The 22,562-nt window shown below is 36.1% G+C and overlaps 1 protein-coding gene across 1 annotated transcript in view; it reads right to left on the minus strand.

Annotated features, from left to right (window-relative positions):
- Window positions 1–22,562, minus strand: part of FBXL4 (F-box and leucine rich repeat protein 4) — a 62,297-nt gene that overhangs the window by 24,589 nt on the left and 15,146 nt on the right. The window contains exons 4-6 of the mRNA XM_034060852.1: window positions 20,682–21,027; window positions 14,955–15,199; window positions 6,410–6,623 (exon numbers count right to left, since the gene is read on the minus strand). Coding sequence (XP_033916743.1) covers window positions 6,410–6,623; window positions 14,955–15,199; window positions 20,682–21,027 — 805 coding nt within the window. The remainder of the gene's footprint in view (window positions 1–6,409; window positions 6,624–14,954; window positions 15,200–20,681; window positions 21,028–22,562) is intronic.

Below are 22,562 nucleotides of genomic sequence, written 5' to 3' on the forward strand. Positions count from 1 at the left end.
TTACTTGGCATCTGCTATTCTAACACAGAAATTAAAAAACACTTCCGATGCAAAGCGAGAATTTTGTAAATTTCTATTGAAACATTAATTTTGAAAGGTAAATCAATATTGCCCATTAAAAAGTAAAAACAAACAAACAAACAAAAAAAATGTACTTTGTGGATTTCAAGGTATTGTACCTTGGCATCTAAAAACCTATCTACAATAATCCCCAAAGCAATTCTTCCCACAGAAATAAGAATGTGGTACATTATTCATGCAGAAATAAAAGTATAGTAAAGGTGAAATACAATCAATCCTTACATAAATTCACTCAACCAAAGAAACTGTCGAATATGCTTCTGGTCTTTCCCACCTTCCCAGTATTTTAAGGCATCAAGATAATTTCAGTTACATACTTGTTGATACTATGATACTTTGAAACAACTATATTAAAGATATGAGGGAACTTGAGAGGATTAGAGAGATGAGTCAATATGTGCATTTATAAGCACATGAGAGTCACTGGGTTTAACCAGTTAAAAAAGAACACAAAATGAATTTTAGATACTTACGCAGTATCCTGAAAACTTTAGTTTTCATAAAAAGTTTTCATACATGTTATCTTCCCAGAAAGCACTAATTTTCAGATTATTTCTAAGACTTTGAGTTCTAAGGATAAATACTTATCCTCAGTATCTTATTTCTGACAGAAAGAACACTTCTTGGGGTAGTACATGAACATTCAGTAACACACAAAATACATAATACACCATTTCTGGAAACTAAGATTGGATCTAGACCTCTATAAAGCTATTCCAGTTGTTCACCTTCCATCTCATCTATTTTCACTTCTCTTTAACGTAGTTTTCAGTTAAATAAAATGTTACTGAAAATGGCAGTTAGAGAAAATGGCAGGGAATCACATATCAAGTTACAAGTAAATGATAGCCAAAACTGTTTTATGCTTAAGTCCTCCAGTTTCCCTGTACTATGTGGCGTCATTTCATGAGGAAGCAAACAGAAAAGGTCACCTCACCCTTTACAAGGTAGTTTTTGTGGAAGTTTTTAGGAACAACAGATACCCATGTAGTCCCAGACAGAGATAACTGAAACCCTCCAATCATTTACTTTGCAGAAATGTTTATATCTCTTAAGCAAGATTTCTTTAGCAATCATTTTCTAATTTGTTTCCAGAGGAAAAAGGCTAAGCTTTGTAACTAACTGAACTTCCTGCAACTTAGGAAAGCATGTTACCAAGGTACGTTATATTAAGACCTTATACACACCCCTATGCAGAGTACCATACATATCAGAGAATCTGAGTCTTCTGTAACTATCCTCATACCACAGCTACAAGCTGAGAAAGTTGCTGTTACGCAAATTTCACTGACAAGAAAAGTGTGGCACACAAAAGCAGTGTATCTCACAACTGGCCACTGTCCTGGCCACGGATCAGGAGAACAAAGCTCATGGGTTAAGTCCTCCATTAGTGCCATCAGCACCAAGGCACAGAACCACAGAAGAGCTGAGCATTGGGAAGGGACTTCTGGAGACTGCTTAGGCCAGCCCACTTGGCTCCAGCACAGTTGGCCCCTCCAATCAGGTTGAAAAAAAGCTGCCAGCAGATGTAGAAAACAGTCCTTTTCCCATTTTTCAACTGATGTTTGCAGAAGAGGATAACCCTTCACCCTACCCTTTGCTACCACAATCACAAACGTATTTAAGTAATGCCTTCTGGACAGAGACATTAATGCAGCAATTTTCATTTACAGATTCAAAGTAAATATGGCAGCAAAATCCCTATCCTCTAAGCTGGCAACAGAACAGGAATTCTATTCTCCCTCAAGCATCCATCAGCTATCATGCTGGAAGACAGAACATGAAAAGAAACATTGGAATTGGAATACATTTGTTAAAAATCAGCTCCCCCCTCAATGTGCTCAGATTACTGGACCGCTTTTGAGATTAAGAACTGGACAGTGATGCAACTTTGCCTCCAAAACTTTATAACACATGCCTAAAAACAGATGTAATATAAAATAAAACATAAAAAGAAAGCATCAGTTAAGAGAAAAAACATGAATACATGGAAATAAGGTGAAATGAATTTTATTAGTAATAAGTGCAGATGTAGCTTCTAAAAAAAGCCGAAACACTTGCCTTCTCACAAATAGGTGCAGTGCCATTTGCAAGCTGGGAGTCAGGATACACAGGGACACCTTTTTGTACTCTGAAGCTACTTGGCAGTGGTAGGGATACAGCAGGGACCGAGACACAGCAACACAGCAATTACTGAATTAATTCAATGAAAGTGATAGTCTCTGCAGTTAATTCAATTACTGTATTTTGGTTTTGCTTCATTTGGTCAAATCATGCCCTGTTTATGCCTGCAAATCTGTTTTACATCCTCATTCTTTCCCCTCACTCTTAGCACTACAGGCTCAAATGACCAAATTCAGCCCTATGAGCCTGACACAGGATCAGAAGGCACCATCAGGACCCAGTATTGCAAAATTACTCATCATTGGCTCAACCTCCTTCCAAGAATTCACTTTATAGCTACAGGCTTTCACTTTTTTTTTTTCTTCCACTAGTTGCTGGCAACTTTTAATCCTAAGGATTTGTACCCAAGCCAATGAAATTCTGTCCGAGCTGAAAAACCTCAGACAATAGCTCTCAGAAGTATAGCATGACCCACAACAGGTTATTTCTGAAAACGGCAGAAAAATTTTATGGCAATGTTAACTCTTTCATTGCTAACCGCATAAGAAAATAAGAACTGTTGTTATATTTACTGTTAAGATTCTTATGCCTCTTCTTGGTATCTTAGATTTCCAGTGTCCTCTCTTATAGCTACCCGAGTTCCAAATTTGCTCTTAGTGAAAGTTATCAGAGATAATTCATAATACAACACTTGCTTTAAAATGTGTGTGCAAAGTCCCTTATCCACTGTAATTTGATTTAAATTTAGTTCATTCTGTATTTCAATTATAATCGTAATACAAACTTCAAAAACCTTTTCTTCACACATTACCAAGAATCCAGAATATCATGCAAGATGAAATATATAATTTCACATTAAAATTTACATCCAGCAATAAGGAAACTGTCAAGCTCTCCTACTATAATCGTGGCTTTGGTTTCTTTAAAATACAGTTTTAGATGCATTATTTGTATGAATGGAATACTTCATGATAAGCATTGAATCAAGATAATATTCATACACAAACCATAAAGATGTGCACAGTCAATTACTGTACACAATAATACTTCCATTGTTCATTGTTTTCTTCAAATGTATCAATGCCAATAAATACTTAAATTACGCCGTGAATATACTCTCAGTGAATAAATATTAAGGAGTCATGTATCAGTAAATACCAAAACCACCAGCACAAATATCCCACATCTATATTGGTGCTGAGCTAGTAGAAGTTACATTTATAAAATGTCGAGATCAGTTTCTCAAAGCAAGTTACAAATTATTTCAAGCATACACATAATCAAACAACCCTAAGAATGACACCTTTAGCAATGAACTAAAGTATTGGAAAAATGAGCTGCACTTTGTGGGGAGGAGGATAGCAATGCAGGACAACTTTTTTTTTTTTCCCTGTTCATCCTGGAACAAGTTACTGAAAGTCACTGGACTTCTCGTAACACAGAGGTTGGAATAATTCAAGGGTATTGGAAGCTTCAATTAAGAGATTTGAAACCGATTTTGTACACAGAAACCTGCACTTAATAAGTCAAGGAAATAACATTATATATGGCCTTAAGAACCAGCAAGATTAGGACCAAAGACCATAAACTCCTCCAGATGGTACGGCTATCTTTCAAAATAGCGATGCAGTGCACTAAGTAGTAGAATATCATGATTGCTCATTTCACTAAAAATATACATTTATAAATTGGAGCTTTGATTACAGAGGCAATGGGAATATTTTTAAATACAAAACCTATTAACACCCCCCGCTCCCCAGCTAATATAACAAGAAACTGTCATATAGCAGAGAAAGAACTTTAACAGAGGTCCATAATACACATCTGCTCTGGTTTTCCCATCTTCTGACTTACTTTTGCTTAATAGTCACATACTTGTTAGTAGTTAGTTTTCCTTAGCAGATTCATGGCCTCATATTCTTTTCTCTGAGCAGGTTCAGTTGGCAACAGTACAATGCCAAGCTCTAGATTAAGCATTAGCATTGTTCCACTGTTTGCTTCTCAGAAGCACCAATAATGAAGATGCAGCAGTAGCAGAAATGTCACAAAAATCAAGAACACAGCTGTGTTACAGCTCTTTGACAAGTTAAAGAAATCCAAATCACTTCAGAGCATGCTCGATCAATCTAACTTGTCTTTTTTGCATCTAGCCACCACTTACTACCTAGCACCTCTGCACCACCTGAAGAGTACAGAACAAACGACAGCCTATTTTGTATAGAAAACCAAAGGCTTGCATCAAGAGAAGCTAATGTTGGGAAAGGCAATGTTATTTCTACAAATCTGTGACTTCTGTAACTCTAATCCTCTAATTCAAATCCTATGCTACATCTTTCCTGTTTACTCTTCTACCTGCGATTCACAATGTACATTGTTAAGCTTTACCTATTTAAATTTCTAGAAAGTTCTCTTCCATGGCTTGTCAGAAACAGTGCCTTTTATTTATACTTGTGTATAAAGTAGAAGGACAATCTTAGGTAAGCTTGATTATGAATGAATGTTTTTGTCAGCTACAAGCAGATGCATGTCCATAACACAAAAGACAGAAATGAATCTTCACAATTTAAGGGCTTAAAGTCAGACCTACATTCAGTCTAATTTCAAGCTCTGCTCAGCAAAGTTGTAGCTGAGAAATAACGGCTACCAATCATTTCTGGAGTACATCTCAGCTGCTGCACTATTACAAGCATTAAGTCTCAAACTTTAGAAGTTACCTGAGCAGAATCAAGAAGATTATGATCAATTTACAGTAGGGAAAAATAATTTAAAATTATACAATCTGATACAATGATCTTTCTTGGATCTCAAAAAGCTTTTTGAATTAGAGCACACAGTCAAAATGAGGCAAGTGGATTAGTCAAAGATTTACAGAAAAACTAATGATCTAGAAACAGAACAGATACACTCAAAGCACTGATTCAGCTCTATCAAAAAGGCAACTAAAAGCAGGACTCACCAATTTCTTTTTGAGTTTAAAGAAAAGATAATTGCTTCAATATACAGAGCAACTACCACAAAGTACAAGTTATTGAGGGGTACTGGCTTCACGGTGACTGCTTGCAGACCCTACAGCAAATGCCAGTCATTCCAGGTAGTCTAACTACCTTGCATTACCAAATTACCATCACAGACAGTAAATTAAAATAAGGTTACCATAACTCAGATGCTTTGGACATCTAGTAGACAGCACCTACTGTTTCAGCTTCAGTTCTGTTATTCTACAGGATAACAACTGACACAATCCAGTGTCATAACTTCACTACTGTCTACCAAAATTGTAAGCAGAAATAACACACACAAGTGAACTCCTCTTAAAATGTTTAACCTAGAGCTAAAAGCTAGCCTGCAGAAACATGGGGCTTTTTTCCCTCCATTTTGAAGCTCTACTAAGCAACAGCTTTTGCAACAAGAGAAGCACAAATATGAGAGTTTCCACGTAAACCAGAGCAGGAAGGTTGTAATAAATGAGCAATGTAGCTAGTGAGAAGGAATGGAACTGCTCCTGATTCAATCTACTGAATTTACTAGAATACAACACTTGTAAAATGAAGTAAAGTAAAACAGTCTTCTCAACTGTAGTATGTAAAACCATTCCATCTCAGCTAGGAAATGTATTGCAGCAAATAACAGTCAATTCAAGCAGCGGAATAATTGTACAAAAAAGTAATTTTTTACTCTGTAAATGAAAAGTATTTAAAAAAATGTGTTTCATGTCTCAAATGCTGTTAATATATGAAGACACTAGGCACCCAGTGTCAAGTAACAAGTCATTCTAAAGGACAGAATGCTGACAGAAGTTCCTAAACATGATCATTTCCCAGTTATATTGCCAAATACAGTCTGTCTGAGGTATGCTTCAAAAAAAATATATGAAAGAGAAAAGCTTTCACATTTGTGATTTTACTGTATTGGTTAAAACAGCTGGTGAAAAGTCACTGCTCTCACGTAACTTAAACAAGTTAAAACATGCAGACATTCTTTTTGTGGGTTTTTGGTTTTGGTTTGTTTGGGTTTTTCTTTTTAAACCCGGAAACTATTTTGAAAATAAAAAAAGTCCTGTGTTTCTTGAAACTACCTTTGAGTTTTCTGAATTTACCTTGGAATGCAAAATTCTAAATAATTTCTTAAATTAACAAAGAAAAAAAAATACAATTTTATCAGGATTGAAAGTATTTATTGCAAAGGTTAAAATACTTGTTCCTACCTCCACCTTTGTTCGGTAGAGAATGAGACGCTTTAGGCTGCCCACTTTGGCTATATGGTTGAAAGCCTGAGGTGGTATTTTATCACATGATGAGAGATTTAATTCCTGAAGATTGGGGCACATTTCAGTAATGACCTCCAAGCATGTTTCATTGAGGAAATGGCCACAAGACAGCTCAAGACGTATTAGTTCAGAGCCACAAACTTTCAAGAACCTGTAAAAAACCCCATATTTTAAGTGAAAACCAAACACTTTCAGGTGAAGGTTTAACAGTATTCAGACTCTAAGCATGTAAACCAGGAAACAGTTCCTTTCAACAATGAAAGGCTTACTGACTACAGCTCTTATGTCACCTCAGTTAATTAACAGAAAACATGATTAGATCAAAGTTAACTAATCATAAGCTCTCTGAAGAAGTTACTTTTGAATCAAATCTCTACAAATCCAGAAAAGGCCAAAACAATTAGGTGCTGAGTTAGAGAGTAATGTTAAAAACTCAAAGTCAGTCCAGACTGTTTCACCAACATTAACTTGATACTGTACATAATCTAGATATTATACAACATTTTGTACAAAAGAATATCTTACTACATTTAAGAAACACAGAAGGCTATATAATGCTGTACATGGCATAAGGAGGCTAACACCACTAGAGCAGTCTTAAAAGAAACAATTCTATCTTGAAAATAAACTGCAGAAGAATCATCGGGGGTGAAAACAGTATAGACAGTATACTTTTATGAAACTAATGTTAGTCTTGAAAACCCTGTTTCAGTTTAGAAAGTCAGAAAATGCTTCATTCTTGATGTTTATTCTGAGACAATGGAGCAAAGCACAACATAGATAATGTTTGAAATGCTTTTAAACAGTTTCTCAAAGCCAATGGCCTACAAGTTTCCAACAATAATTTCATACTTATTTTATCTCAGAAAAATCTGCAAATGTAAAAATGAGGTTAAACAAACACTTTTAAATAAAAATATTCAAGAGAAGTGCTTTAAGATTGTTAGACAAATATCCTGCTCCTTTCATTAACAAATAAGTCAAAATCAACACTTTGTAGCTGTTCTGAGACACAGAGATTCCTGAAGGTTATTCCACATGACTTTCATTGGAATTATAAAAAACTGAGATATTGAAAGACAATATCAAAAATTTTGGAAACTGATGGTCTGTGCATGAATTACACTTTCTGTAAGAGATCGTGTCACAAATACAAACTCTATCTAATCCAAGCTTTAATTACACACACATAAGCTTGTCCCTTTTAATTTTGAAGATAAACTTCAAACTGTAAATCAATCACAACCTGTAAAACAATCAAATTGCAAATCAATCCTGAATACAGTGGATTTTAGCTAAACTGGTAAGCCTTCTTATGGGAGTATCAGAGCTGAAATAACACGACAATTCACAACATTAACATCAGGTATTTAAACATTATTGCTAGTCTAAAATAGCAGTGTAGAGTTCAACACTACCATGGAGAAACACAAGATCGAAATCCCACGGAAATCAAGATAGAGACATAGAGACATATGGATTCATTGCTGATTAACAATTAGCCAATTCTTCTACTTAATGGGTACTTTAACAATATATTAACACAGCTTCTTTCATTAATAAATTATCAAGTTTGTTTGTATGGTGATATTTTCCATAAAACCCTGTCAGTCATCACTTATTATACCTCTAGCTTTTAATTTGCTAACAGATAAATATTTTATGAATTACTCCATTACAATAATGTATGTTAGGTTAACTGCCATGCAATTTAACAGAGCTTTGCTGTTACAAATGTTGGTACAGATCAACGTTTTTCTCCTTCTAGGACTATTAAAAGTTAACATTATCAGGTCAGTACACCCAGTTAACCCCCAAGACTCGGAGAACAACTCTAGGCTCACCAGCTGGAGATATTACTATCCTTACAACATTTTATTTTAATTCAGTACACTTGAAACACACAGGCAGAGCATACACAGCAACAGCAATGAGTGTTGCACTTCATGACTTTGCTGTCTTTTTGGGTAAGGTTATTTATGAGACGTTTAACACCGAGGCAAGGGTGTAAGGGACAAGGAAAAGGGTATAAGAATGAGCTGACAGGCATGAATAAAGAGACGAACAGAAACAGAAAGAGGAATTTGAGGAAGTCACCAGTTAGCACAGAGCAGAGAACATCAGGTGGAACTTCAGAGTTTTCTGAATGATCTTTGTTTGCACTAAACAGGCTGCTCAGGACAGAAGTTTTTGCTAATGTCTTTCTACATGGATCTCCAAAACCACATGGCAAGGTAGGACATTGTTTCTCGTGCTTTCAGAACAAATGCGGCATGGTTTTCACACTTCTGAGACTTACCAGACACTGGGTGCCTCTCCGACTTAGCTCATTTGTAAACAACCAACACCCAAAAAAGTACCTTCTACCCAAATCAACATTTCTTCACATACTTCTCCTTTAATCACTGAGGATTGACTGGTTCCTGTTTTTAGTCTCTACTCCTTTCTGCACAGTCATCCATCCCTTTAGTTCTGCCTTTTTTTTAATCAATATTTTATACACACAATTTCTGAAGTTATTTCCCTTCATGTTTGTTATGAAATACAACTAATCAACCTAAACTAATGGGAACATGCACATCTATTTTGCTAGACACTCAATTGGGCCTTTCCCTCAAAGTCTGTCCTCATTCCAGACTGCAGTATTTCAAGAGACTTGTGTGCTTGATGTGTTTGGGGGGTTGTTTTTGAGGAACTGTGATAGTTGTTTTTATTTGTGTTGGGGGGTTGTTTTCAATTAAAAAATTAAAAATTAATCTCACTTTCCATCACCTTCTACCTGCTTTTAAGAACTGCTGCTCATTCTTCCTCCCCCCTTCCCCCAACTTCAGTTTCAGGGAAGTAAGTTAGTCCTATTGAAATTTTTCTGAAACATCAAATATATCTATTAGAAGTTAAGACACTGCTTGACCAACGGTGATGTTAAACCATCTTGATCATAGGGTTAGTCTATTAACAACTTCCAATCTTGTAATTCATGTCTAAGCAAACTACATGAGCCAAACATGATCCAAAATTAAAATACCAAGGTAAGAGATAGCACACTTCATGTCAGAACTGGCAGCATAAGACCTCTCAAACAGAATTCTCAAAATACCTTTAGACATATGCTTGTGAGGATGCTAAACATACCACATTTGCTCCAGTGATTTCTAATGGAACTGCATGGATCCAAAACCCATACTTCACTGTTAGCTTACTGATCTTCACTTAGTCAATATGCCATGGCTCAAGGTTACTAAAAACTCTTCAACAAGCAGGGATCAGTCCAGTTCTCTCTCACCTACTTATCTTCCAAAACAGAAATAGCTACTTTGTATAATTGTACTCCTTTAATACAATTATCCCACCAGTTTTCAATCATTCCAATTTTACTAAATCTATTTTCAATTAAAATGTTATATACTCATTTTGTAGTCATTGACATATAAACCACTGAATTTGATGTGGCAGAGACAGGAAGCAATTTTCATTTATCAGCAATACAGGGCTGGACAGATTTTTTCTCTTTAGCATTTTCCTTTGTAGTGTTTTTTACCTTACAGAATCATAGAATGGTTTGGTTGGAAAGGATGTTAAAGACCACCTAGTTCCAATCCCCCCTGCCACCATCCAACAGTTCTGAACACCTCCAGGGATGGGGCAGCCAGAGCTCCTCTGGGCAACCTGTTTCAGTGCCTCACTACCCTGAGAGGGAAGAACTTCTTCCCAATGTCTAATCTAGACCTACCCTCAGTCAGCTAAAAGCCATTCTCCTCTGTGAACTTAAAGTCATTCCCCCTTTTCCTGTCACTACTTGCCCTTGTAAGAAGTCCCCCCTCAATGACAATAAAAGGGCTGATAGAGCAGTGTGTATTGGTGGAAGCCAAATTAGGAGGTCATCAAGATCCTTGAACGTATATATGTGCAGTTTCTCAGGACATGCAGATCAGGAGACAAAGGACAGAAGTGACATTGGATGGTGAGACTACACGCTAGGCATAACTCCCTTGGATACACATCTCAGATGTCTTGGTGCATGCGAGTATGCATGCTTGAGAGTGAGAATGAGTAAAGTAAGTTTGTTTTTAAAGTGAAGTCACCTTCCCTTCCTGTAAGCTATTCTAATTGTTACAATGTTATTTCCCACTCTAGCATGTATTACACTTTTTTTGTCAGCCACTCTCAAAACATTACATGTAAATGGGGAGAATATTAACTACACAATCTTGTGCTTTTCTCAACACAGATGAAACAGTTCAATAAATCATGCAAAACAAACATCATCACTTAATCTCAGTTACAGCAACCCTAGGTTTTACTAAAAACCTGTGGAAATTCAAGCAAGAGACAGACATGATTCTTAAATTGAGAATCAGACATTATTCCTATTTTCTGTGACTATTTGATGCATGTTTCAGTAATTTCTCTGACGTTCCTGCTAGTCTGATTCACAGCAAGCCTCACAAAGTTAAACATTGTCAAAATACACCTCTATTAAACAGCAACTAAAGCTTTCAAATGTTAACAGCAAAATTGTTTAGGAAGTATTCCTGGATGTGTTTGACATGCAAACACTGTATGACTAACTTGAAAATAAACCACTATTAATTTGTTTTCACAGTATAAAATGTTAGAAATTATAAAAATCTTAATACCTCAGATATTTAAGCAAAAGAGTTTAAACAAGCTTATGACATTACCAGTGACAGAAAGAAATCTGCATGCAGAACTCCATTTTTTAATCTGCCATGGTCCTTGAGCTGTTTAAACCTCAGAACATTTATTCATAATCTTGATGCTTAGTATACCTTCAGTTAACTTGCCACACTTTTCCTATATAGGTCTTACCCTCCCACACTGATACTTTCCTGGCAGGAAGAAAATCACGGTACCTCTAATGCCAAGAGAAATGCAGTGCTGCTTATGTAACACTTGCTGTGAAATCTTTGCTATTCCCTCTCACATTGCATTCCAGGCACTTGAGACTGCTCAGATACTTAACTTCATTTGTCTTTCACTTTTCCATACACTTTTAGTTCAATCCAAATGATAAAATTCAGTTAATTTATATTATATGCTGAAATGAAAAATTTACAGGAGTCATTTTTAGCCCTGAGGAGTAGATGCTATCAATAACCTAAAATACCTTCAGCTTTGCCTCAGGATGTTCATATGCCTGAAGCATTCTATCTTCTCATGATTATACAGTATTAGCTTCAGTCTTAAAATTACTTTTTTTGAAAAAATATACTTTAATATCTTTCTGCAAGAAAATATATTTTCAATTGGTTTTTTTACAATCATGTCTATATATACCTTTAAAAGGAACATACAAATTTACACAAGCTACTTCTTTTGAAAGCACAGATAAAAACAGTTCGAAAATATATTTGCCAAAATAAAATTCAAGTAATACTAGCATTTAAACATGAGTTGACTTGGAGAAATACTAACCTAAATTGTACAGTTGCAAGATGAAACTAACTTTACCAGTTTTGAATCAACGGTGCCAACTGTAACACCGACTGCTGAAACAAGTGCAAAATTAAACAAAAAAACCCAGGTCCTGTAAAAGTGAAATGCTGTTATCTATGAGGATAAGGTATTTTGGTTTTAGCATCTTGCAATTTCTATACTGCTATAATTTGTAGTGTTTGTGAAGTTATTTACAAATTTCACTTAGCAAACAATGTATTTTCTCCTTGAACGGACAAATACAGGTGGGGTTTTTAAAAACAGCATAATAGAGTCCTTCAAACTGCTAGAACTTCCAGGCAGAATCCGCTTGGCAGCCACTTCTGGTTGCTTATGCAGCAATTTAACACAAATTTTATAAACCTGAAGTATTGGAACAAGCAATTTAGGCTTGTTTCAATTCAACCTCAAGTTATGAGAGGGCTTTTTCACCAATTAAATCCAGAATAAAAGATGCAGCTTGGTATGCTATCAGCTTTATTTAGAAATTTCCTTTGCAGAAAGAAACAGAAAATACTAAGACCAAAGAGGAAGCCAAGGAGAGCAGGGTAGAGTGAAACCAACAAGCTTATTCAGAAACAATCATTCAGTAGGCAGCAAGAGAATATTTTACACTAATAAATGTAGGGGTACTTGTCTTCTACTGGTACGTATAGAGACAGAAATACATAAGTATTTAATTTCTGCAAAGAACAATTACAGATTAAGTTTTTAGTACCAGTTAACATCAGCAGGTAACTGGTAAAAGCAGCAATGCACTCTCCCCAGACAGCTGAGAACATCATCTGCAATACTCATACTTGAAGAATAAAATGAAAAAAAAATCTGTGAAACAGAATACCTAAGAAAGTCAAAGTACCTCCATTCTTTGGAAACTGTTTTGTGTAATATCTCCCAAAAGTGAGGCTGGGTGAGGCAGAAGTTCAAAAAGAAAAATTATGGGAGTTCATGACTACATGTTCTGGATGATGCAATATCCACATGGTGATGGCATCTTGATGAAAGCCAGGGCAAGAGAACTAAACATCACTTGCCAGATTTCTCCTTTGAGGAACACCATCTCTTACCAGGAAGCTACTTCTCTGATGAAAGTCACATCAATGCTTTTGAAAAGCAAGTGCTGTTCTAAGAGGTCTGCTGTATTAACAGATATTGAACAGCAATGACCAGAAAATTTTCCGTTCCTGGAAGTCAGCAAATTCAACAAACATATGTCCAAAGGAAAATTTGTATTTGGAAATTTTACTAGAAAAGACATATCTACAGAAGAAAGAGTTGCAAAATTATTTCTGCATAAGGAAAAAGAAAGCTTTCATAACCAAGCCTAGTTATAGTGGAGAATTTTTGATTCAGAAGTGAAAATTCTGAGAAGTCACACCTGAAAACTATTTTGCTTACAACTTTGTTTCAAAAATTTATGATTGAACTGCATTTCCCATTCCCAGACTGCACAGCTCTTCCAAGAAATAATTTTTCCTAGAAATACAGATAACATCACAATTGTATCAACGTCCAAGAACACTTTGTTACAAATAAATATCACCATTATAATGAATATAAATTGACTATGCTTATTCACGGGTTATTAATAGTCAAACGACTACCTATCATTTTAAAAAATGCTGACTACACATAAGGGCTATGAGTTCAGCACTGAAGTATGAAAACTAAAGTAGTCCTTTAGCAATGAAGCCGTTTTCAACTAACTGGAAGTCAGAAATGCCAGAACTGCAAAGCTTCTCTGAATTTGGAAATTCATTTATTTGAAAACCTGACTGCTCAAAACAAAAATAACCCAAAAATTTAAAAACATGCCATGAAGATGCACATACTTTAAATTTTCAAAACACAGATTTAATAGCTAAGCATCAGAAAGCAAGTACCTCATGATTTCAAAGATGAATTCTCAATTAAAGCTTGCATATTTATCATCTGCATAATGTATCTAATATGAAATCCAAATTTAGGAGAAATGTTTGTACCCTATTTAACAGCTAGCTGGTGCCTATCTATTTTATACCGTTTAACAACTAGCTGGTGGCTGCCTCCTTTTTCTACCAACAAGTACAAAAGAGCTTAGGGCTTCTGGATCATGAGCTGGAAGGTCAGGAAAGCAACATCCTCATTCCAACAAAGTATTTCTTCAAATCATTTTACTTCCTCAGGGAAGGCACCCCGCAAAGGAAGGAAAAAGTTGGAAAACTTAATTTAACATTTTTATTCAGAAAACAAATGAGAGCTAAGACAATTTTATATATATATATATATTTAACATTTCTGTTTCTTATCAGTCAAATTCGGCTTTCATCTGCCACTGCTGATTACCTCTTAGTTGAAGCAGCAATTTTTGCTTAAATTAAATGCTTTGATAGATACTGTTTAACTAATGCAAACGAGCAAAGAAGCAAGAAATGATATCTTAAGAAAGCAGAGAACACGGCTGTTATACAGAGAAGATTCCCTGTGAATTTGCTATTTTAATGACCTACAGCACAGTCAGCTCAGTGGAAGATGCACATGCAAACCCCCATTTCCTAACAGGACTAATGTTTTAAATCATTTTTATGAAAATATTTGCATTTACATTGCACTCCAGTAATTACTTAGGGCCCATACCTTGTAAACATGCAGTTTATTACTGCACCATTCTAATCCAGATCTACTGATGACTCATCTGTACAAAAAACAACCATATTTTCTGAGGTAAACTTTTGGACAGCTTGGTTCTAGTGGAGTTTTTTAGAAGCCCAGAAGAAAGCAAAACACTGCTCCCCCTTGGAAAAAGCCTTTCAGTCACAGGTGGTTTGGCACATGCAGACTCTGCATATGGAAATGCACTTCAGCTGCTGTACCCAGAATCTCTTACTGGTTTAGCTCTTGTTTTTTTCTGTATCATTAACAATCACACCTTTTATAGCAAATCAAACATTTCTTGACTTTTAATAATGTTTCAAATACTTAGCAAAACTACTGTGCAGGAGCTCTGCAAAGCTTATCAAAATACTTCTATACATTTAGCACTGACCTGCTGAATCCAGAAACAGAGATGGTTCCCCTGTTCCCAGTCCAAGATAAATTCAGCCACTGGATGAGAGTGCAGCGAGACTGTAGATATTCCAGAGATGCGTCATTAATCCTTGCCCAGTAAGGTTGTAAACTGAGATGAATGTACTGCAGAGGATCACAGCAATGTTGATATAGTAGCTTACAAGTTTGTGCTAGTCTACACAGGTCTGGTACTGTAAGGTGACTCAAAATCAACTGGATGAGCTATATTAAAAACAAAAAAAAGTCACAGATGGTCATACAGCACTTGAAATGTTAAGAGAAAAAAGGATTAACAAAAGATGTTCTGGCTTCAAAGAAAAGCAAATCCTTTTACTTAAAAGTAACATGAATAAATCATTGATTAACTATTAAATAGGACTGCACTGCCTTCTCAATTTGATGACACTAAACAAGAAAGGAAAAGCAGATCAACATATGAAAGCGACAGGAAGCTTTGAAATTAGAAGTTTCTTTACCCATGCTAATTTAAACAGTGATATATATGTAAACACTATGTTTACATATTTCCCTTCACAATGTCTGCACTGCCATTGATCAGAACACTGAATTGGCATTTTCTTCTGCGGATTTGGTTTTTTAAATGGCAGCACATTTGCAGAGTACATGGAAAAACAATACCATGTCCCAGTTCCCCCACACCTTGAACTGATTTCAGATTTATTGCTCTGCTGCTTGCTTAAAAAAAAAATAAAATCAGTATTTTGTCTTCTACCTTATATTCTCTCCCGTCCATGCTGAACTACGCAACTAGGTAAAAAATGTCAACATTTTCAGATCTTTTACAAAGTAATCTCTTCCTTGCTGTAATAGTTGGAGAGCATTTTTTGTTCTATGCAAAAGTCAAATCTGAAAGGCAGAGCTCTTTTTTACCTTTATCAGATTGAATCAGTTTCAGAATAACCACCAGCCCTTCTGACTAGCACCACTATACATGTTTTCGTAATGACTTATCTCCAACTTAGAAATCAAGAAATATCCCGTCTCTTATCATGTCCCGTTTTCCTTTCTTTCCAAGGGAAGATCAATAAACACAGACACATAAATACTCACATTAGGGAATAACAAAAACATTCAGCAAAAAGTCTCCTTTAGATTAGGAACTGAGAGAACAGGTGCTTGAAAAATTAAATCTAAAAATTAATGTTTACTTTACCAGAGCTTTCTTCAACAGCTATAAGTACCTGCACCAAAGTTATGTAACTAAAATTGGCAAGTGTTTTCAAGCAGAGTGGGAAATGATTACTCACTGACATGAATCAGTGTAAATAGCAAAAAAAAAAAAAAACAAAAAAACCCCACAAAAAAAACAAAAATAAAAACCCCATAAATGAAAAAAAAAATACAGCCAAAAAACCCTCTACCACACACCAGCGCCCATCAACACAAACAAACCCTCAAATCAGCATAAACTGGAATCCTGTGTCCCTTTCAAAATACCATAATGTTTCATTTTGATGTCATTACAAGCATTCATAAGGCAAACCACCCAAAGCCAGAATAAAATGCTTGATACAAAAGGAAAATGAATCTTTTAGTGAGATTCAAACAGACTGTACTTCCAATGAACCAGTTTATTATGCAGTTAGCTTCCGCCTCCCCTCCTCCCCCCTTCATTTTTGGAATAGAAGAAATAAGAAAACAATCCAACTTCCTGCAGAATGAAAAATGTTACTTCCTACTCAGCTCCAGATTTAGTATTTAGATTTCAAACACTATCTACAACCCTCAAAAAATTTAACTTCAACTCCAACGCCAAAATACAGTGTTTGCATATACTCCAATTTCTCTCCAGCCTACTTTCAAGTCTTCCCTTCTCCTTGCTCCGTCCCCTAAAAACCGTCTTTTTGTCTCTGCAGGTGCCTGAAACTCTCACCTTAACTTGATGCAAAGGATCTGCATAGACATTTCAATGTGACAGCAATATATGCATACATATATATATATATAATATATACCCATATATAATAAATGAAGTTGATGTATTAATCAAAAAAGTTTGCTCCCAATTGACATTTAGGTTGTCGGCATTTTGGTATCTGAGAAAGTGCAAAATAACATGGAGCTAACATAGATACAATCCCAAATTAGTATCTTGATTTTTGGTTGGCTAAGACCCATACTTAACCTTAAAGGTTGCTAAACACAGTTTTGTCTGTCATCCTAACAGTAGATAATCATATACCTATTTTTCTAAGACCATCAATTAAATTTAAATTATCTGCAATATTCTGAAAGCTTTAAATTCTTGCAATCTTTCAGCTATTCCATATTCTACAAAACACCTAAATATTTATGAATAGTCTTTTCCCTCAGACTTTTCACGTGCTTATATAGTAAGTTTTCTAGAGCAGAGAGCTCAGCAAAGGCTGCTGAATTAGCTGAATTCATGCCTAGAACTAATGTGGTATAATAATCCCTGACAGAAACAAAGTAACACAAACTTTGTTCAGTGGCAAAAAAAAGTTATTTTGTAACTTCAGAGCAGTAAAGATAATGGTGAATGAAATTCTGAATGCATCACCAATGTCCCTTTACACTGATGACTTCAAGATTTCATAACATAGAGAATGTTGCAATCTTTCCACACCTGAGACGAAATCCCTTCCACATGAATGGCTTGATCAGAAAAGAAATAATCGTTTTTTACTAAAATTATGCTACTTCATAGTATCTATAACGAAAAAATACAATTAAATTACAGTACTATGACATTATGATGTAAAGTACTTTTTTCTGGCTTTTGATTAAACAAAGATAACAGGTACCAAACCTACAGGCTAATAGCCATTAATCACTCAGTCTGGAGTCTGGTGTCTGTCAGAAATTCATTTTTTATAAATGTGTATCCTAGCACAAAGTACAATTTGATACCTTAATGAGTATGCGACATGATGTGCAGTATGCTACACCATGTTCATGGTGATACAAAGATGCTACAGAATTGAGTATCTGCTTCAAAAACTACTTTTGTAACACAGTTTCTCACAAACAACTGTTTTCACTTTGCATTTATGAAAAATTATGGCAAGCATTACTGTTTTACACTTTCTTATAAATCAGTAAAAACAAAGGTTATTGGAAAAAAATACAAAGGAGTGTGCAGAAGAAAACAAAACAGAATTTATACACCACTTTTTGAGGCTGTGATGGACCAAAAGAACTTTTTTTCCTGTTTCCAGGGCAAATATAGAGCATGCCAGCTTTAGAAATGTGGTGAGACCAAGACCCGCTACCTCAAAAACCTCCAAAACCTGAAAGGTTTCCAAATCATAATTCTCTACAATTCAACAAACAGCAGTATGCAAATTGATTGCCTGCTGTTTGAGCACAAAAAAGATTCTGTTTCATATCTGATCTGTGCCTTATTATCACCATAGTCCCTGATTGCAGCGTCTTACATATATGCATACATTTTGAATTACCAAGGTACCTCTGGATGGCATTCCTTCCCTCTAGCGTATCAACCAGACCACACAGCTTGGTGTCATCGGCAAACTTGCTGAGGGCACACTCAATTCCATTGTCCATGTCAGCAACAAAAATATTAAACAAGACTGGTCCCAACACCGATCCCTGTGGGACACCACTCGTTACTGGTCTCCAGCCGGACACTGAGCCATTGACCATGACTCTTTGCGTGCAGCCATCCAGCCAGTTCTTTATCCACCAAGTGGTCCACCTATCAAACTGATGTCTTTCCAATTTAGAGACAAGGATGTCAAGTGGGACAGTGTTGAACGCTTTGCACAACTGCAGGCAGACAACACCAACTGCTCTACCCCGTCCATCAGTTCCATAGCCCCATCATAGAAGGCCACAAGATTTTACACTTCTAAGGAAGTCTGTGCCCCAGGAGCTGAGCATTTTTCTCTTTTGGAGCACGAGCAACGTAGAGCTCACACTGCTGCAAGCCATTCCTAATGCCATTTTGAGAAAAAAAAATTCTATGAAAAGATAGCCTGTGGAAGTTTCAGAAGGACAATGAAGACAAAACAAAGGCTGGAGGAACTGTTACCTACTTTAAGATTAGCATGGAAGATCATTCAGCCTGTGTATTTGGGGAATCATGGACAGCAATACGAAAAAGCCTGAAACAGCTCAGATCAGGAACAGCTCAAATCAGTGTGTGAAGACTTAGGGCAGTTGCATGTTCACAATCAACATGAAAATCCAAAAAGATACAATTTTTCATGTAATGTACCAATCAAAACTGGAAAGAGTCAGCAGTTGTTGCCTTACTTCTTTATTACAAGGTCTGAACACTTCCCAGCAAAATCTGACACTTGTCAGTTTTGAAGCCAGCATGCAAAGTACTGTTTCCATATCTGATATGATAAAAAAAAATTATCATACTACAAAGTACAATCCAAACCTTCCAGCTGGACCAAGAAAATAGGAGACTGGGATTTCTGCTGTCACAAAATCAGTCTAGAAATAGTATTTTATAGTTTTCTGACATATTTTCTATCTGTATTTTCAGTTTCTTTAAATCAAAGCTGAAGAAAAAAAAACAACAAAAACTAACGTGCTTGGTATTGACAGACTATAAATACATTCATGAAACCAAACATGTTAAAAAATGGATAAAAAAGGAAGCTAGTACACAAACAGGAAAGCAGAAAAGCACAGTAAAGTACATGGAGACAGAAATTTATAGGAGTAACAGGACCACACAAATACTTCCTAAATTGTAATCTTAATATGTGCAATCATGTGGCCAGAAAAGAGATTAATCAGTCTCTATCATAGTCTAGTACGTTATAAACCAATTTATCCAGCCTTTTCAAACAAGATTTCCTAGATTTAAATCAAGTTTTTCTTTAAAATTAATTTCTTTGAATGACTAAAACAAATGTATTTTCAAACTTTCACACAGCTGTATGTTTTAAGATGTTTTGGAATCAGCTGCACCTTTGCATAGGCAAAGTACTTTCTTCAGTACTGATATACAAGCACCAACAGTAAAATATGTTGCATGCTGTATGGACTTTGAGGGGAAAGAAACTACCACTAGAGCTAACTCAGGATGAAGCCAGTATCCTCATTTATTATTCCACTGCAGCAACAAATAAAAAAAAAATCAAACTCAAGAACTGAAGACTTAGAAGACGCACACAGGAGAAACACAGAGAGAGTTATTATATTCTCTCTTTCCTTTTTACAAGCACAGCAAACTTCTGCAAGTTACCTGGGAACCTAACCATGGCCTTCACGTACAAAACTGGGGTACTTTGAGATGAAAGATGTGACAAAACCAAAATTCTATTTGATTACACATTTCTGAAAGTGCCCTACAATCAGCGATAGCATCTCTCACTACCCTCCCTTCACTTTCAAAAGCGAGTCCGATTTGAGCCACAAGCACTCTGAGCAGTTGATGAGTTACTGCAGTAAACAAACACTTCTGCCAGACTGCAGTACCCTGAAGAGCAGGATTAATCACGCCTATGCCCAAGTCAAGAGGTCTGACCAGCAGGTGAAGGTTTCTTTCCATTATGTACAAACCCAGCTTATTTCAGGATGGAAGCAAATCCACTTACATAATTCAGGCATAACTATACAATAACTGCAGGGGACTCATAAATGAATGCAGGGAACTGGAAAAAACAATCTTGACTGGTACCCTGTAACACACCTTTAACAAACAAGACAAGTATATTCAGTGTAAACATGCCCTTCTTACCTCATAAGGCAGTTTATCAAAATATCCGTTAGTCGGCCATTCCCTGAGGGTAACAATGCTGAACTGTTTATTCAGGGTGTCCATTCCACAGCCATACTTTTCTTCATCCTCCTCATCATCTATATCATTCATATCAATCATTGAAGTCTTAAGTGAAAGCACAGGTCTCTCTTTCACACCATGTAGTACTACTGCATCCAATTCAGTGTAATAGTCCAGAAGAGAGCTGTTCACTTCCAGTCGGATTAAGTTTGTGGGAAAGTTTATCTGTTTGATACAAGGTGTGAACTGCCGTGCTTGAGGACCATTCACCTTTGTAGGTGCCTCGGACCAAAGGATCTCCCATCTAGAAAGGAAAAATCACACATACAGACAGCATAGGGATTAGAATCAAAGTTACTAAAGCAATTCCCAAATACAGTAAGAGGGCTTCTCTGTTACAAGTCTTTAACTAGTAAGAAACATTGTTGAAAAAACAATGAAAATTATTATTTCCCTAGATTTTGTAAGTAAGCTAAAGAGGAATTTAACAGGGCAAACTGATTCATCATCTTAGAATATTTTCTCTGCAACGCTAGCTAACAAACCAAGCTGCATACTCATAGTCATGAGTACACAGTCATAGAGTACTGTTATTTATGCACAAGCTGTTCGAACATCTCACAGGTAATCATAACAAACGGATTAGAGATGACTTTGCAATTGTAGTGTGTTAGTGTTAAGTATGAAGGCAGCAGTCTTGCCATGTAGCACAAATATCCAGTCAGCTGACACCTCTTATTTCCCACACAAGGTTTTAATAATAATAATAATAATAATAATAATAAACCCCCACTGTTCACAGAACAGCAAACCTGTTCAAATTGCAACTCTGCATATTTTTAATATGTATCTTCTATATATCTTTTATAATTTAATATATAAAAAATAACATAAACTTTATCTGTCTAGGCAGGCAAACTATTCCTTTTAAAAGTAATTCACCGTCAAATTACAAAAAAGACAGATTCTTCCAGTAATTTTTGAAAGGGTCCTTTGCAAATAAAGGTAGAACTTCCAAACTGCTAAACTGAAAAGCTTTTCTTCTCTTTGGTCCAGTGGCAGAAGGAGGTTCAGGGCACACACAGAACAACCACACTTATGTCCTTAATTGCACACACAGACCTCAAATCTTCTCCAGTAAACAGCAGTGAAACCTGCTGCCAACTGAGTAATCTGGAGAACCAAGTCTTATATTCATTAGGTCTTCAGTGCTCCCAAACTTGCCCATAGTCCTGAAAACAGACACATGCTGTTTATATCTGCTTGGGTCCTCATCCAGTGAATGGATTTTAGAGGTCCTTCAGTCACTGATGCTCATCTTTTCCTCCCTCAACTCCAGTTAATTCCTAAAGGAAGACTCCAGCAACCACTGCCACTAATCCCTTTATTCTGCATCCCATATGCATAAGCCAGACAAGTTCCATATTTACTTCCTCTCTTTCTGATCACTCTAGTTTCAGCTTCAAGGATTTCCCTCAGGCTACATGTCCTTTCACACAGGGTCTCAGAAATGCCGTATCTGCTCCTTAGCACCTCAGCATCTTGGCTTTCCCTAACACACTACTCTGAATTTGCAAGTATTGCTCAACACTGACATACATAGCAGAACACACAAGGGGAGAAAAAAAAATTGGAAATAAAACCCAAACAACCAAACCACAAACACATGCTTTTTTTTTTCCAGCAGCAAATACTTTGTCCATCATGACAGAAAGTGAAAAATAGGAAGCGCATGTAAGGACTTTCATTAAAACACTGCACACATACTAATAAGGCTTAGAAGCTTGATAGTTGCTACTATTTCAAGGATAGGAAAATTAATCTGTATCAGCTGAAACT

Source organism: Melopsittacus undulatus, chromosome 3 (assembly GCF_012275295.1).
Source record: "Melopsittacus undulatus isolate bMelUnd1 chromosome 3, bMelUnd1.mat.Z, whole genome shotgun sequence".
NCBI lineage: Eukaryota > Metazoa > Chordata > Aves > Psittaciformes > Psittaculidae > Melopsittacus > Melopsittacus undulatus.